Consider the following 19,394-nt stretch of genomic DNA (forward strand, 5'->3'; position numbering starts at 1 on the left):
CTGCATAGAGCTTTGCCTAATTAAGTGCATACTGTGAGAGTGCTGTATATAAAGTTCAGAGTGGTTCTCTGACATTTCACGAGAATAAATTAATCTTTGCTCAATGCGCAGCCAGCAGATAGTAAACCCGAGCCATAGATACAAACCCATGCAAAACAGCTTCTATGCTAACGAGGCCACAGATCGGCCATCTTGCTTTCCTTTTTTTGTGCAAGATGCATTGTTTTCTAAACCTAATCTCCCTTTTCCGCAAAACGAAAAAAGCATAACAAAAAAACATCCACAACAGATTGTCTGGGTCTTGGTTCTATAATGATGATTCTCCATGCTGTGTGACTAATATGTAAGCTTCTATAATCTCCCAGTTTAAATGCACTTACCCTCTATGTATCTGTGTGTGCAACATGTACAGTACGAGGAGGGGAGAGAGGACAAAGGAGAGGAAGAGCTGTGGGGTTAGAGTTTACATGTATCCGTGTAGTAAAAAGAGAAGGAATGTACCCTAAGTGATAATGCAGGCTGCTGCCAAGACAATGACATTAACACCCAGACTTTATCAAGGACACTGTCAGCATCTGTCTCTCTCTCTCACACACAGACACACACACATACACGCAGGCACTAAAATGTACACACATCCAGGGAGGGATAGGCTGAGAGAAAGACAGAGAGGAGGAGGAGGGCATTATCTTGATGAAACAGTGCTTGATACAGTGGCCCGAGCCAAACTGAACACAGCTCTGCTTTCTTTTAATGGAGATTACACAGTCAAGGTCCAGCCTGAGCTCATCTTGTTTAACACTGCATACAAGTTCATCACTGTGAGTGTGTGTGTGTGTGTTTGGGACAGTGTTCCTGATCTAATATGCTGCTAGCTCCTCACACAATCAGCCATCATTACTACACAACCTTTTGACCCCTGACCTGGTAGCCAATCAAATCTGCCAACCTTTGCCGACCAATGAGAGCACACATCGGTGAACCAGGGAGTGTGGTGCAGCACTACCTCGCCATTATCCCGCCGTCACAAGGTCTACAAATTACATGGCCGATGCAGGGTTTCAGTTGCAAATATTTAAGTATCTGCAGGATTTATCAGGCAGTCCTTACAGAGTCTGACAAATCTGAAATGGTCTTCCCTGCTCCCGGTCATTTTCTGTAATGCATTAGGTAGGTTCAGTCAGACAAAGACTGCTTCTGACAGCTTGGTTTTTCCTGTTATTTTTTAAAATTGGCACTAAATCTACTTCTAGATAGTGTCTAAAAGGTTCTGTCTCTTAAATTTTGTATTTTAAAAAACCTGCAGATGTCGAGACCTGAATAATTCGTAGACCTTGATCTCACGATTGCTCTACTTCTTCTTTTTTTTCTTCATATTGTCAGGCTGTTTCTTCTTTCTGTGGCATTGTATAGGTTCAGATTATACATACCTCCTTGTCTACATATTTTCTTGCCCGGTTTCCTGGCACATTCCTTGGATATTCTTTTGACTGTAAAATGAATAAAAGACTAAAGAATAACATGGAGCCCCTGGACGCGCAACGCACACAGGAGCTGGCATGCACGCAAACACATACACACACGCACGCAAAGCTGATTGACTGAAAAAGAGGGAAGAGGGGATACATAAAGACAGAGGGAAAGAATGAATCACACCAGCTCAATCAGCGCAGTATTCAGTCTACCAGTCGGCCAGCCAGTCGTTCAGCCAGTCAGCCAAATCAATCGGTGATGATCTTGACAACGACTGTCTTGTTTAATGAACTGTAGCCATTGTAGCCGAGCACAATAGGCTATGATGAGCTATAGACACGAGGGAGGGGAAGAGGAGGGAGTTCGCAGAGGAGGGCAAATAAGGTGATGAGGAGGAATAGGGGGGGGGGTGGATGAAAGAAGAGGGAGTCAGAGGATCAACAGGGTGGTGAAGGGGGAGGATAGGCTGGAAGGGATGGTAAATGGAAGATTGAGGCAGCTATGGAGTGGAATAAAGAGAATTTGCTTCAATGGATGCCACACACACACACACACACACACACACACACACACACACACACACACGCTTACTGTTCTCATTCACACACTCATGTTACTATAAGCAGTGTCATGCACATTAAACATGCACAAGGTCATGCTTTCCCTCTACTGAGACGGACAGACAGACAGAGACTGAAATGCACTCTCACATAGGTAAAACATCCCAACAAAATACTCTTCTTGTGGGTTAATTACCCGCCCCGCCCCCTGCAGTTCCCCCAATCATTCTGCCCCGAGCCCACAGGCTAACTCACCATCCTCAGTGGGGACATAGATGTTAAGATAGAGGCAGTCCTCGCTCTGGTCCTGGACATATGTGGACACCACGTCAATGCTGTTAGTGAACCACACTGGCAGCATCACATCTGGCAGGCGGCCCTCCACGATGCTCTGAGGGCACACAGGGGCAAAGTGTGTGGCGTTGCGGATCTCCGGCCACGACGCTGGTGGCTCAGGCGGCTGGAAGCGATGCTCGCCAGTGGGCGGGGCGGCATATGGGACGCCCAAAAACTGCACGACAGGACCCAGGATCTCATTGTTGAGCTCCTTCTTGACGCCGCGCAGCTTGCCGTAGGTGGTGGTGACCACCGGGTCATTCTCGTCGAGTTTCTGGGCCAACACGGCGACCGGAGAAGCCTGCAGAAGCAGCAGCAGCAGCCATATTAGAGAGGACACCCACCGGCCGGCGCTTAAGGAACCTTCAAGCCCTACGTATCCCATCATCCTGCTCCCGCTCTTGGCAGTCTGAAGTAGTCGACACCCAGTCCTCGAACTGTTCCTCCACTGGGACATAGCTGCAACTCCTTGCTTTCAACTTCTTTACTTCCTCTCTTGTCCTTTCAGAGTAAAAAAATCCTTACTTCAAATCTCTCACTTACGCCATGCAGATGCAAACACAACCACACAGTCACACTAAAATCACATTCACTCACAGGCATAAGCAAGGGGGTAACTCCGGAGCAGACAGGGGGTCGTGGTTGCTAATGATCCTTTTTAAAATCCAAGCAGTGCAAACCATCTGGTGGAAATGTAGCAGCCATCAGTTTTCTCAAGTTTGATAAATGGAAATTTGAGAAATATTCCTCACAATATGGAAAATATTCCTCAAAAAGGTCCTCTCAACAACCACTGCAATTAAGACGAAACCAGTAAAAAGACCATCTTTAAGCTCCACTTTTCAGAAGGTAGACGAGCCAGTCAGTGATGAGGGTTTTCATCGTTTTAAGGTTAGTCGACTGCCATGTACAGCAGCGGAAGCAGGAGTAGTGGTGCAGTGGTTCTCAGTGGTTTTACTCAAAGTAGTTTTGTCCGATCCGAAGTCTGTCCCCTGCAACACAGAAAGAAAGCAACAATCAGCATCCAAATGAAGAGAAGTAATAATAATCTAAATTGTCTTGCCTCCTGCAAGACATCAAAAGATCAACAACAAGCAGAAGGGCCATTTCATTTGTGTTATACCCATATGCAGTTAAAGAGGAACTTAACATCAATTAATGGCACACTGCAGTAGGTAATATTACTCAACAGCTTAACAAGCAAGGTGTCCATCACTATGCGTGATGACAGATGTTTCCTGGTTATGGTGGAGTGTGACAGCTTTTTTCTACCGTTTAATTTTATACCCTACCCTTAATGCGGAGTGCCCTCCAGAGCCACTCTGTGCTATAGTGAGTGGGTTTTTTTGGAGAGTCAGAATGCATACTAGCAGCAGCAATAAGACTTGCAGTATTGAAGCACAAGCGTTCAGAATAAAAGTGGATATTGAGACAGGTTTTTAAATGCCAATGCTGAGTGCCAACGGAGGATGTTGTTTGCCCTTTATGTAGCAAAGCAGACAGTCAAGTTGTGGAGGTCAAGGTCGGCGATGGGTGCTGTCAGACTTACAGGCAGGAGACTGGAGTTTGTCCCCAGTAACCAATTTCCCTTGACACAGGGGTCTCAAACTCAAATTGGCTTTGGGCCACTGCTGGTATTATATCATAGGAGGGCAACTATAATGTTCAAGTACAATGAGAAAGCATACCCAACAAAAGTACAAACAGCAGTTTCTGTACATTAGTATATCATTATTATATCATATTTGTTGTTTGCAGCCAAACAGTAAATGAAGGTCTGACACCTGCTCTGTTCTTATCATCCCTTTGCACACATTTGCGGTCACCTTTGAGCTTTTTCCATTATTTGCCAAAATACATTATTTTAATTGTATATGAAGGGCTAATTCAAATTGATATGAAACAACTAGAAAGAATTATGAGAAAAAAATAATCTTGCAGGTCAGATGGTAAGTTACCATGTGCAAATATTGTAGAAAGTAATAGGTTCACTCAGTCCCACACAAGGGGTCACACCAAAGTTTTTCCTAAACAGGAAATAATCTGCTCAAAATTCATCCAAATCACTCATTTTATGCAGTTACCAAGTTCACTATTTGTGTTAATCGTACAGTTTTAAACATAATATGAAATATCCATAAAATATGTCACTTACAAGTTGGGAGAAGTTTGACACGTGATGTCTGCATTAACAATCAAAGGTGATCTCTTCACTCTCAAAATAAAGCATTATGCCATATTAATGCTTTAGACTGCCTGAATTTCTTTCCTTGTAGAGCTACATTTTATATGACATTGTGAGAATAGGGTATTAGTCATGAGGAGTAGTTTGGTATATAATATAATTAAGAGAAATATGAATATGTTTCTGAAAGATTTGGGCCAGACGTCTTGGGGGAAACACACATCTTTGGCACATCCTCTATGTCAAATAAGTCTGATTGGCAGTTTCATGTATAATAATGTCACACGAGTTAATTTCTGTGTGCTGCAGCCTGGACCTTCTCCCAGCTCCACATTATTTGTTGTCAGCCTCTAGCTAGCTACAGCAGGGGAGCGGGCACTGATGTTAATTTCCTTGGTTCAGCCACCTTTGGACCAGTGGGATCAAGAAAAATATGTCAAGAAATCAGTGCTTAAACATAGCCTGTGCACAAAGAAAACAAGCTGGAACTCAAAGTAAAAATCAGTGTAAATTCAATTTTCTGAGTTGAGTCATTTTTCCCTGCTGCGCGGGGCGTGTCCAGACATTTTTGACCAGGTTGACACAAGTGACTGACTTGTGGGATGCAGGGGTGGCAGCAGTCAACATTGTTTATGGCAAAAATAACACATTCATACCACATTCAAATTACTGCATGGTTTTTGCCTAAAACTGCATGGCATCAGCATAATGTGGGCATCTCTACAAATGGGAGACTTGTATGAGGTCAAGGTATCCCTTTGAAAATGGCCATGCCAGTTTTTCCATCGCCCAAATTTTGCCTAACTTTGGAGTGTTATTTTGAAAAGTGCTAACATAACATGGTAACAATAGATGTGTTAGGTCATCAGGTTCATATGACAATAGTATCCTCACTCTAGCATTACATCTGAAGCCCCCTACAGCCTCTGAAAGATGTGCAGAGTGGGAGAGGTATGGTCAGATTTCCAGTGCCTCCCCAGGAAATGCCCCTGCCTGCTGCACAGCTACACCAGATCTTAGGGGTCCCCCACTTTCCAAATCCCACTGTAGCCCCTGGATGCAAGATGACACAGCCCATGTTACATTGTACCATGTTGTTTTTAATGGAAGACACAAAGAATATTAATTTTTCATGTCATGCAAAATTCTTGTGAGAGAACAGAAAAAATCTTGCAAAAATACGTATTTTTCCCCCCTCGTTCAGGGCTCCATACTGGGGAACTATTAACTTTGTTTAATAAGACACTATTTACACAAGGCAGCCAACTATCATGCAATATATATATCAATTAAGGGAAGGAAGCTTAACATCTGTTTTAAAATTTTAAAACGTATGTTCAGGGAACTAAATGTACATGGTAAAACATAAAATATACAGAGTGAGGTAAGTGAAAAACTCTGCTGAGACTAGGAAGCAACTGAACTGAAATAAATCCAAATTCATTTCTCGCCTTAAAGAACAAGACAGGAGATATTTTCATGAGGAAATCTTCTGTATATGTATGTGTGTGTGTGTTTGAGTGTGTGTATGTATGTGTGATGTAAAACATGAAGGCTTGTCATCCCCAGTATGTGTTTTTTCTTTGTGTTTTTTTTATTTTTCTTCACACTGCTTAGGAGTCAATGTTCCACCTGGATGAGCTCACCTTCAGATTTCATACACTGAGGAAATCCTATTTAGCTGCACACACACACACTGACACACACACACACACACAGACATGACAAGTTGTCTAGTTGGCTAACAAAAACACACTATTTTCGCACACAAACACCTCAACGAGCTGAGACACCTTAAGGGGGATATGACGTGATTACTATATTCGCACACACACATGCACGCTTCGGGCCAGACATGGCTCACGTTTATATGTGAAAATACACACCCTTATTCTCCTCACAGTAATACATGCATCCCAGACAGTAGGATGGAAAATGATTGGCAGGCGGGCATGAAACAACAAGACATGCAGACGTTAACAGCATCAACAGCAGGAGAACCATAATGGGAAGGAAAGGAGAACAAAGACTGGAGCAGATATAGATCAAACCGGAGTGTGTGATATACAGACAAGAAGCTTCCACTTTCTGTGTGTGTCTGTATGAGAGTGTGTTTGATCATGGATAATTTAACAAGCTCCACGAGCAAACTAGAGGTAATTAGAGAAACATGATAAGAACAAGGAAAATTTAAAACCTGAAATTAAGATATGAGTTAATGTATCAGTCAAACACACACACACACCAAGAAATACAAGGCAACTAATCTAATTGGTGCCTATTGAGGGTGTTTGCAGAGTATTTCCAATTATTTTATTGTTTGATTCAGTTACTAAAATCTCTCAAAACCAGTGGTTCTCATACTTTTGCAATCCCATTTAAATACCTGAAAAACTTTAACTTTTGCTGACTCACAACAACCCAGTCTCCTAGAAGAGACAAGAGGCAACATTTTTATGTGTGAATGAACCGCTAATGTATTGTAGACATATGGACATCATTCAGGGTGGTTGGCAGCCATGAAAAGGACTTGAGACCTGGGTTCGCTCCCTCAGTCCTGTGTGTGCATAGGTTTTGTTCAATTTAGGAAAAGATTAACCTTGCTAGGCAGCTGGACTTGCCAACCACAATGGTTGGAACAATCAGCGTCCTATGAAGAACTACTGCCAGTGACAGAAGTTGTTTGCAACAATGCTAAAGAGGTTAGCGTAGATGTTGCTGCCATCAGAACTGGAGAGTATTTCTTCAATGAAAGAAGAGGCAATGTATTCGCTCTTCTCCCGACAGGTTTCAGAGAGAGTTTGACAACGTAATATTGTTTGTTGATCTGTTTGGTTGAGGGTCGCAAGTGATACACTGTGACGGACAGATCGTTCATCCAATCACCTGACAAGTATATTTTGTTTCAAAACAGCTTCCGTGCAGTCTGGTTAGGAAAAGATCATAGCATTAGAAGTTTAAGACACAATGTATCGCGCTTCAGGTCACGACAGACCTTTCTGTATTAAATAAAGTGCAAAACCGCAAGCTCTCCTGTACTTCAAGTGCTGTGAGTGTATAAACATATAAAACAAAAGTGTTGAATAAAGCCTGGGTCACTATGAGCCGATATTAAGTTGGCATTCCATTTCTTTAAAACATATTTGCTGCTGCAAATGAAATTAGATGTATTTCTAGGAGACAGGGATGCTCACAATGACGTCAAAGGCTTTCAGTTTCAGTATTTTTCATTATCTTATTTGACACTTATTTGACCATGAAGGGCACAGTGTATATTACAATGTTTCTTAACCTCGTATAAGCAGCCAGGAAAATAATCATACAGCTGTATGATTCTGGGTGCAACTAGCCTACTTCTTGTTCTTGTAAGCTACAAGTATTGGCGTCTTCTTTTTATCAAATCCAGATATGTGCCATTGCCCAACCCTAATCAGCACTTTTTTTTAAATAAATATTTTTTCAATTTTGATCGCTGTACAACTGGCAAAACCATGAGCCTGAAAGCCTGTTGTGTTATTGAGACACACGTCAGCAGCAGTTATTGCACATTCAATGGGGCTTTTAACACGATTACTTCATGCTTTCTTTTTTATTTTGCTAAAATTTTATTTAAAAATAGGAAATAAATCTTTCAGCACCTTTGGTTTATCTTAAAGTAACTACTCCTCCTAACAGTGTATTCTTACAGCCCAGCCATCGTTATCCAGATGAGAGAAAACATTCTTATCTGGGTTACCTTCAATTATCATCATCAATTATCTCACAACAATATACTTTTTTAGCTTTGTGGACTTTCCAATGCATAGACAGGTTGAGGTAACCGTCTGATTGGCAAACAATGTTGTCATGTCGTCATCTACTTTCCTGGTTTGGATTATTGTATATTCTCATTAAACCTATCCTGTGCTCTTCTTACCCAACTTTACGAGAAAGATTACTCCTCTTTCTTGCCATGTTTGGCTGGTCTATTTGTGTGCCCAAAATCTGCCAGCTATATTTGTGTGTGAAGACCTAAATTCACAACCGTTGATCGTGTGTTCTATTTCTGTTTGAAGTCAGGGGAGTGGTGGTTTTAATGAGGAAACATGGCTGAACCATCAGACTGTAGAGGAGAACAGAATATTTTAGAACTGTCACTGCAGGGAGAACCATTCATTTTACCTGACAGATTACGCTACATTGACAGTACAAATCATTACATGGTTTTCACTATATCTCAGTGATCAAAAACAGAATTTTGTTACCAACACATAAATTGATTTTTTTAATGTTTCAGTACCAAACATAACAGCTGCTCTCAGCAGGAACACACACCCTTTTCACAAAAGGTTTGTCTAAGTGAATTTAAACTTATCCCTAAACTAAACCTACCTTCAGATGGTAAGAAATTTGCTCGTCGCTCATTGAGGCAGAGCGCAGTATACTCGCCACATACGTGATTCAGATTGTCTACTCATTACAAATCTCTATACACCAAATCTAATCTGATTACAGATCTTCACAGACTGAGATATACCGTAACACTCACAAGGAAGCTGTTTACCATGTTTCTAGGCAATAACAGTTGCATTCACAGAGAGTTTTGTGTACAATGCATTTGAGTTTATTACTTTTTATATTTATTTACTCTCTACTTCCCCTGTGTCTCTTCTGGCTATAGCCACACAGCTGATACCTTATTGGTTACCAGGGCACAAAATTAAGGTAAATGTTGGTAGATTTGCTTCACTCACCAACCAAAACAACAATGGCATTTCTGGCTGCTAAAAATTTGACCATTCACTAGCCATTTGCCTGGAGGAAAAAGTAAGTAAGTAAATTTTTCCTCGTGTTGGTTATGCTTTACAAGGTCATTGGCAACCAAGGCTAATTGAATTATTTGAACGTTGACCGTAGCAGTAATTTTAAGAGGAGTGTCACACCAAGGGTTGCGCTTCTGCCTAGTAGGCCACTACTATCCCGGTGGAAAATCAATAACAAAGTAAGTAAGTAAAACTTTATTTATAATACGCACCTTTTTTGACAACAGAGATCAACAAAGTGCTTTCTAACAACAAATATAAACATAGAACACACAAAAACAAACATAACTAAGCATGTAAACAAACAAGAATATAAATACAGAAAGGAGGGATATAATTAAAAGAGACCATGACAGATCTGAAGAAAACAAACAAGGTATATCCTATACAAAATGGCTTGCCTGGTAGAGGTGGGTTTTGAGCAGCCGCTCGTTCAGCGTTGAATCTGAGATGAATGGGGAAGAACCTTGGGGCTAAAACAGTGAAGGCACGGTCCACCTTTAGATTTTCAGCTTAAACGCGAGGACGGATAAAAGTCAGCAGAGATTTGAAGGGCAAAGCTGGCACGAGGGTGGAATGAGGACACAAAGGCAGTCTGCAAATGTCACTGGTGGCCAGCTCATGAAGTGATAAAGCATACAGAATAATTCCGAATTCTAAATTCTTTACAGGAAGCCCAAGAAAGGGCATGTGAGAACAGGAGTCAACGACGTGGAGCTGACGGATGGTCTCGTTAAAAAGTCGTGGCGGCTGCATTTTTGACTAACTGTAATTGGTTTAAGCGAGCCCTGACTGAGAGGCACGTTAAGAGGGAGTTACAAGTAAATTCGCCTGCAGGAAACCAGACTGGACAATTTTAACATGAAGGTCAAATGTCATATGGTGGTCGAAGATGATACCCAGATTCTTAGCAGTGGGCAAACCCATTGCAGAGGGGTTTTAACAGCCATCATCTTAACAAGGGTACTCTGCTTTCACACTGGTTTGCTGTTAGTCAGAACTGCAGCACATTCTTGTAATTTTTCCTATTTAAAGTCCAGCACATTAGCACAATAAGAAGAAAAACATGTTGACTGATGTTCACTGAGACATATGCAGGGAAATTGGAGAGCAATGTACATGTGGATGGAGCCAAGTAAGATTTACTAAATTAAGTGAAATGCTTCAGTCCTCTTTTAATTCTTGTTTCACATTCTCATCAACTTATTTCGGTTAATCACAATATCAAGGTCATTAAATTTGACGTCTTGTGATTGGAACTGACACAATCACAGTGAGATGGTTTACCAGGTAACATTGGGTACATCAAGTTGACTGGAGTTGACGTACACAACTAAGACCCAAGTTGATCAATTATCCACATATCATTATCCACAAGGCCAATGGCTCCACATACATATCCCAAAATTAAGGGCTCGGTTGGTAGAGCGCGTTTGTGCACTAACTTCAGGGTTGGCGGTATGAGTGTTGAAGTGTTCCTTGAGCAAGACACTGTACCCTAAGTTGACCCCCGGGTGCCTATGGCTGCCCACTGCTCCTAAAACTAACAAACCACAACAATAAAGGGTGAAAGGTCCTGATTTTTTTGCTTCAATGACTCAACCAGAGTAAGGCTGGATTGTTACTTGGCGGTCTGGGTCGTCAAGGCATACGTTTCTATCTCAGTGACGTGTTGCCTGCAACACAGCCAATCGCTGTGTGCTTCTGGCGGAGTCCACGGAGTTGGGAGTGATAATTTGTTAAAAATAAAATGCAGTATGGTTGATAAAGAGGACAGCTGTCTAGTCAAAGCTCCCAATAATGACGAGGACAACACAGTTAATTTCTCAGGAGCTTTTTGTTTAAAGTCAAGTATTGATGCTTAGCTTACAGTACAGGTACAATATGTTATAAATGTCAGTTGAACATGGTAGTCTAGTAAATAAACGGTAATTAAATAAGAATAAAAGTGTGTAGTTACAGCTTCATCCAACTTTTTTTCCTTTTTCCTCCCTTTTTTTTCCTTCATTCGCCTGATGAATAAATTATGAATTTACAGTGTCTGCCAATGGATTTACACCATTGCAAATGCACATTATCACGAGTATAAAGATTTAGGTGTAGTTTTTTTTATTGTTTTTTGTTTGTTTTTTTAAGCTGTGCAAGGTTTTATACCTGCTGACACATGAACACAAACACACCCACTCAATGATACCAAAAAAACAAGTCATTTAATTTCCTGTGCTATGCCACCTCTTCTCACAGGTTGCAGCGCCAATCATTTTTCAAAACGCTTGCACACACACACACATCCAATTATCTCGCTGAAGACTAGAAAATATATACATCTGCATTCTGGGGTAAAAAGAAAAATCTTAAAAAACAGAATACATTTAATATTTATTTTGACTTGTAGCTTATGTAATGTCATCAACATTAGTCACATGTAAAATAAAAAATATTTATGTATCTAAAAACCCACAGATTAAGGCCACAATTAATTGTTTCCTTTTTATTGCCTATATCGGAGCCTTATACAATCCATATTCATCCTGTAAAATCAAGTTAGTTGCCATGTTGATGCCAGAGGATAAACTGCTTCGTCGGCCGTCAGCACTTTTTGTTATTTGTTCAGGGACACAGAAGAATTGCCTACTAAACCTCTTTTACTTTTAGCAAACAGAAGCACGCTAAATGGTCCCTTTGGATCATGTCAAATAAGGAAAACCAGTGGAATATACACATTTTTTTCTGTATAATGATGGAAAATTACAGTACTTTCAAACACCACCACTGCTTTCCGTCAAAACCACAAGAAATTTTTTTATTTTGACCTAGTGGCTTGCAATAAGTTGCTGCTTGCCTGTAGAAAAAAATGATGCTAAAATGTGTGAATCTGCATGAGAAACATTTCCATGTCATAATATGGAAATGTCTTTTTTGTTCCATTGGCAGACCTTTCCTCGCATTTTATATTGGAGATAATGTGTTTCTCGGGTGGTCTGTTTTTTGTCACTTTATACCCAGCGATGTGGCGGTTTGCATCTGCTGATGTTATTTCCTCTGAGGCCTTATGGGAGGCAGGCGGTAGTCGGTCGAGTGGCAACAACGTGGGAGTGAAGGTGAAGCATTAAGGGAGCAAACAATTTGAGTTTCCCATCTGCCGGCTTAGAAACAGGAGTTGAAATCCTCATTTTCCCCGTGAAACATCTGTTGAGTTGGACTAAGTAATCCCAGACGCAGCTCCTCTCTCCAGTCAAACCACACATGGTGATGAAGCTGACAGTCATCTCCTCCATCCTCCCAGCTCCCCAAACAGCCATACTGGCAGACAGAAGCCCTCCTACCCCCTCCTCCCAGCAACCATATTTCTAAACAAATGACCGCTTATCGACAACGGCACACAAAAAATGATATGTACACAAACAAATGTGAACCGGGGAGCCGGCGCTCGCAGAATAATAGCAGGCAGACAACAAGTGAGGGAGGCAGCGAGGGCGCCGAAAAGGAAGCTGTTTTCATTGATTGTTCCGTGGTTTTGTTAATGAGTCCATAAAAATGACTGCAAGTGTTTTTACAGGGAGGATGCAGAGAAAGAAATAACATGCTGCTCCTTGTCACCACTGACACATGAACTGCTAAGAGAGATGTAAAGCAGTCAACAAGTCAAATGCTGGTCATTTGGAAGCACGCAGCTTTTTCCCAGTGTACACCAACAGGTACCACCATTGACATCTGTCATATTCCATGGTGATTGGCCCAATGACCCCATGTTGACACTGCATTTTTATAATGCTGTGTAACATGTCAAAGGAAACTGAGTGAGAAACTTAGTCACAGGAACAAGAGGCTTGTTCAGGATTAGCCAGCCCTGCCCTAAATCAATCACTGGCGATCGCCACACAACGGATGCCAGTTGGATTTGTGTCCGACTTGCTCTGACGACAGTCAAGCATTGGTAGCGATAACAACTAGATCGAGGAAGCCGCAGTTTTTTTAGCCAGGCGCTGCAGTTGCTGTCCACCGACTGCAAGATCCAAGGCATGATGGGGAACGTCTGGCTGTTGCCTGAGCTTGCCTACTTTCAAGGCAAGGTATGGTTGATCTCCAACAAGGCTGTTATCTGGCTGAATCTGAATGTGTGTGTGTGTATATGAGTATATATATATATATATATATATATATAGTGTATCTGCTGTACGCAGTGACTCGATTTGTTGTATTTGTCTTTCTTATTTCTTAATATGTCATATTCTTTACTCTCTGATCTTGTCTCACTGTCCCCAACCCCCCCATGTCCCCTCTCTTTTATCACCATCTATAATGGGCAAACTTAAACCAATCAGATCAACAAACCATATAACACAGTCAAACTCTTACCAAAGCCAGTCAGGAGAAGAGTGTAAACATCACTCTTTTAGGTATGTTTAATGGTTTATGGGCAACAATGGAGCTGTATCATAATGGCCCAGAGGTATAAGCTACAACAGGCCACAGCGACACAAGAAATACTTGTTAGAAGGGTAAATTGTTGGTTTTAGCCTCTTCAGGGAATCTGTTAATCAGAAAACAAACAAGAATAGGATCAAATACAAACAGCTTTACCCTTTAATGAAGTTTGAGCAGGCTGTATCATGCAAAATGGCTTTCAACCTCCCACAGGGTTTTAAATTGAATTATAAGTTATGTATTACAAAAAGGCACTTCATGCCACCGATTGCCACAGGTGCCCTCTAATGCAAAAACACATTATCCCCGGGACTAACACTTCCTAAAAAAATAAAATGGGGAAGACAAGCCTAATTGTTTCTACTGCGGTTTCTCTTGTTTTAATAATTAGCAGAAAGAAACATGAATTCTTGGAGACGAGGCAGATAAATACAAGTGAATGCATCAGAAATATGAGCCCTGATTCAAAGAATGAAATGAAGAAATAATATTGCCTCACCTCATTGGCTGATTATTTCATTTGCTCTTAAAAGTACAATTTTAGATTCGGTAGTTGGTATAAGCCATTTTTGCATTTGCTCCTGCCAAATGTACACAAATGTCGGTTTTCAGCTTTTTTTTTCAATTTCTTTTTTTCTTTCACTCTCTTTATTTCTCCCTCTCTACTTTGGCGTTAATTTCCTTGTTGCTTCACTTGACTGGTGATTGAACGCCACCGGGTGTTCAGAGCAAATTTCACACGTGGTCGGGGCCGGGTAACCAACTGGAAAATCCCTCTTCAATCTTCACCTCTCGTCTTCATTCCATTTCCTCCCCCGTCTTCTGCTCACTCGCACCTCTTCATTTCTGTCCTGTTTTTCTTTTATTCCTCCTCCTCCTCCTCGGCATCATTCCACCTTCCCCTTAATTCATTCCTGTGCGTATGAATTCTTGACCCTCGGTAGACCTGTTAATGTGGATACCGGCGCATTTCTCACTGTGCTACACTCTTCCATGTGCTGCCTTTTATCATACTCATATTTCTCTCTGCTATAAAGTGCATATACAAACTGATATTAAGTTTAATAATAATTAATATTAATAATTTATGTTATGTTATATTTTCTGCTGCTGACATCTCAAACTCTTTTGCATATTTTCATTAATTAATTTCTGTTTTGAAGTTTTACGTGTTTATAAACCTCATATTTTCTCTTTTATCTACATTCTCCTGCTCCTCCTTATTTTACACTCACTTCTCCATCTTTTCTCTCCTTCCCTCTTCCCCTTCTCCTTCGCCTCAGTTGCTTCACTCTGCTCCCAATTTCGCCTCGCTCTCCTCCCCTAACCCAATCTCTACCTTCTCCCTTCACTTCATCTCCCTTAATTTCACCTCCTGGCTGGGGCAGGAGTGCCGTAGCAGTGTAACAAATCCCCGCTGAATCCCCTCAGTCTGAATCGCTGCTCTAATGAGCTCAGATCAGCCACGGCAGCCTGCAGCCACTCTGCTGCCATTTCATCGACACTCAATGACAGCTATTAAAGTGACGTGTGTGTGTGTTGGTGGGTTGCACATGTACGTGAGCAGCAAATATGATGCACATATGTATGTGCAAAAATGATGACTGAAATGAGACTAAATCAAATGAAATTACAGAGAGAGACGGCCCATCGGCCCCTCCATTCTGTCTCACCCCGCACTGTTCCTGCTGTCAGACAATGGAATGAGTATTTGTTCTAGCCTCATGTTAACCAGCAGTGAGTCAAATCATTATTGTACTTTCACATTTTCAGACAAAAAACAAACAAGTGCAAGTCAATGACAGCAGTAACAAAAGGTTGTCATTCAAGTATATTTAAGTATAACCACAAAGCATCTGTTAGCACATCTAAATAAGCTGCAAACATCTATTTATTTGTCCAAAACAAAAAAAACACTAATTCTCAGCAAAAGAACTTGTTGTGGAGCTGGGACTCAGCTGGAATTTGAGACAGCCCAAATCTGTGTTATTATATGCACAAAAGTAACACAAAGTATTTCCATTTTTCTGTAATAGTACAGTCATTAAAAAGTATTTTGGACTTGAGATTGGATATTTGACTCACCAGCACAATACTGTTTCAACAAAGTGTAAATTAAAAAAAACATGGGATAATAGCAGGTGGAAAAGAAAATATTTTAACTCTAAAGCTATATAATGGGGCATTCAAGGTGAGGTTTCAAATTATATGGTTTTCTGAACATTGTAATGAAACAAAAGCATGGACGTTTTCCAAAAGGTTTATAATTAAGTCTTGTTGCATAATTCTATAAAGTCAGAGTTCACCAGCAGCCTTTAGCAGGGTTTGAACTTATGACATGTGAAAGATAAACACTGCAGCATCCACATGCACTTCCACTCAAGACCTGACTCAGTTCTGTAACAAGATGTTGCATGCGTTGTCAGTGAAAGCAACCACTCATTCAGAAACACACTTACAGATGTATCTAAACCCATGGGGAGACACGTGGAAGACCTGCATAAAGGTTCTTAACTATAGCACTAGTCCACTTTCTAGCTTTCCCCTGTATTTCAATATTTGAGTTTGCAAGCATGTGGTGCAGCTGAGAGAGAGCTTGGCTAGGGCTGCACGATATGGTAAAAACATCAATTTGTTTGTTGACAGATATTGCACTTACAATATGATTCATTAGTGTCATTTCTGAATCATAAATTAACAATTGCAGCTTCTGCAATTTTTCCATATTGCACTTGGCCACATTGTGTTTTCTATAATATCTTTGGTTAACTGTGCAGCCCCGACCTTGACTTAAGAATCTTTGGTCCAACTATTATTCCCAAGGAATGAACTTGCTCAAAAGAATCAAATGACTATGCAAAATGTGAAAGGGGTTGCTTGTAGTGATGAAACCAGAGACTCTGCAGAGCATTTTGGTCTCTTTTAGGCAATTGTTTCGGTTTCCGAGCCCACAAACACCACTCTCAACCTTGTTTACAGCTGCGTAAAAAAACTTGTTCCGCTGACCCCAAGTAACCAAAACTAATCACTTAATGTAGATTTAAATATTATTTTGAATATTTGTGTTTTTGAAGATTTTTTTTTGTTGTTTATATTTTTAAAGCAGTATTGGACCATATTTAGTAGATTTAGTTTTTGACATGTGACCATTTTCATCCAAAAAAAAAAAGAAAAAAGTACAATTGTTCCAGTTCCAATTTTCTTACAGGAAATATCTAGCTCTTAAGGGATGTCAGTTTTACTCCAGCATCACATGTTATCGTTAAATAGTGCCCAGTTACAGTTGGGTAATTGCTTTTATCCTGAGTATGTGACTGACCAGACATTTGTACAGTTGCAGTTCTCAAACCCGACCCAGTCAAAGCAGTGATGCTTAACCACAGTAACATAATGTACTGAAATATTAAATAAAGTAGAGTCAGCATGTGGAAGCAGCCAGTAGGTGTAATGATTATCTGAGAGGGCAATCGGGGGAAACTAAGGGCCAATCATTTCATTCCGGCTTGTCACCACACAGAACGTAGTGTTATTTTAAAGAGAGGCCGAGAGAGGGATAGAACAGATAAAGAGAGGGAGAGAGAGAGAGAGCATAAGGGCTCACGGGAGACTTATGGCTTAGTCAGTCACCCAGCTAAACACTCCATCAGCCTGTGCTTTAGTCAGTGTCATCCATATCTACCTTCTATTTCCCATCATCCATCCATCCATCTCTCCGCCCGCCGCCGTCGTGTGATAAATCCTCACAACATCACAGCATTTTAGCCATCCCTCCATCCCTTTGTCTGTCCTATTTTAAGCATCTCATCTCACCTCTGTCTGTGACACACACACTCTCTCTCTCACACACACACACACACACACACACACATCAGGGCTTGTGGAAGGGATTTATTGAAGAGGTGCTTATGACTATTTGAGGGATGTGCTTAGCTTGCAGGTCCATCCAGCCTCAACCTCTTGCTGGTCTGAGAGAACCAGCCAGCCTGAGAATGTGACACTTGTGTGTGTGGTGTGAGGGAGAAGGAGATAGAGTGAGAAAGGAAGACGGCAAGATGAGCTCAGAGGTAGGGGAAAGGATGATGAACTCCTCCGACAAAGTCCACTAGAAATAGTTTCACAATACAGTTGTACAATTACCTCTGTGTCCATAAAGGGAAGTTTACCAGTCTTCAGTAATCCAGCTACAATCTCCTCAGTGTGCATGATGATTAGCTCATGCACATTTCAAACATTGTTACTTACAGTGTATATATAAATTACCATCTGTTTTCTATGTGGTCTAAAACACCCCCTTCGCCAGACAACATCATCAGTACTGGACGATTCTACCAAACCTGTGAATATCTTAACTGACAATGCTTTTACATCCTGTTCCACTCCAAAGTTTCAAGATTTTCACATGCTAACTAGAGTATGGTCAAGATTAGGAAAAGGTCATGGTTACAGTTTATAAAATAAAAAAGAAAGAGATGTCTTTAATATAGAAAGCAGAAATGTTCTGATACCCTTTTGCCCTTCCTGATACCTGACCATTGAGTATCAGTCGATACCAAGTACTCTTCATCAACTTCATTGGTTTGGGTTGGTTAGATTGGTTATGGTGATAACATCAGGGTAAGCTCATCAAAGTCAGAGTAAGGTAGCTCATGATTTTGCCATCCTGGGGCAGGGGCGGTGGCAAACAGGACACTGCTAGGAAGTAGCAGGGTAGAACAACTAATAGAAAATGTAAAAATCTTCAGGACTAATTTAAGTCTTCAAAAAGTGGGGTCTGAATTGGGATCCGATCAGCATAAACTACATGCGGACACAAAGACATGTGTTGTGTACTCGCTGATACCCAATCCCGCATTTTGGCGGTATCGGTGGCATTTCCGATACTCGTATCAGAACTAATCTAATAGAAAGACACAAATCGGGTCTAAATATGTCTAAGTTATGTCTTCAAAAAGTGGGGTCAGAATTGGGATCCAATCAGCGTAAAGTACATGCAGACGCAAATGCCATTGTAACTGTGCCTCTGATAAAACCAGTCTGCCAAAGTTATTCTTTTTGATCAATAGCACTCCAGGGATCAGTACATTTCTAAATATCCACAGGAAAAAAAGAGGCAGACAATGTGTAAAGGGAAGTAAAAAAAAGTAGACTGAAGTGGTAATAAGGGACAACTGAACAATAAATAATTAGTAAAGTAGCACAATGCAAGTCAATTTGGCAGAGATGAATGGAACTTCACAGCTTCAGGTCTAAACTGCAAGAGCGACATAAAAGAAAAAGGTGTGGAGTTACTGTACAGCTTAAGGTAACACATTTAAGTGGAGTGTCTCTTCTATCAGCCTCTCTCACAAACACACTAACATACTGTGTGGCCATCCACATTCCACAACCACTTCACTTCACTAGTGTTCAATTCACTCGGTGGAGTGGCTGACAGCAGCTCTGCAGCTCACTGAAAGCACAAACCATGTACAAATAATCATTGTAGCCTATAATATACATTATTTTCCCCCTTTGAATCCTCAGTGTGTAGGGACTTGGCTTAGGAACCGGAGGGTCGCCGGTTCAAATCCCACAGACCACAGCACAGAGTGTGGACTGGTAACTGGAGAG

The 19,394-nt window shown here is 41.0% G+C and overlaps 1 protein-coding gene across 5 annotated transcripts in view; it reads right to left on the reverse strand.

The window, feature by feature from the left end:
• Nucleotides 1–3,239, reverse strand: part of nlgn1 (neuroligin 1) — a 292,852-nt gene extending 289,613 nt beyond the window's left edge. For 2 of the 5 annotated variants that reach the window (XM_035653211.1, XM_035653210.1), the window contains exon 1: nucleotides 2,289–3,239. In XM_035653211.1, the coding sequence (XP_035509104.1) occupies nucleotides 2,289–2,826 (538 nt within the window). In that variant the 5' untranslated portion in view covers nucleotides 2,827–3,239. Of the gene's footprint in view, nucleotides 1–1,430; nucleotides 1,491–2,276 lie in introns of all 5 variants that reach the window. The other 3 variants (XM_035653212.1, XM_035653214.1, XM_035653213.1) reach the window with 3 other exon arrangements.
• Nucleotides 3,240–19,394: the final 16,155 nt, after the last annotated feature.

Source organism: Morone saxatilis, unplaced genomic scaffold (genome assembly GCF_004916995.1).
Source record: "Morone saxatilis isolate NCDOM2014 unplaced genomic scaffold, NCSU_SB_2.0 Contig12, whole genome shotgun sequence".
Classification (NCBI taxonomy): Eukaryota; Metazoa; Chordata; class Actinopteri; family Moronidae; genus Morone; species Morone saxatilis.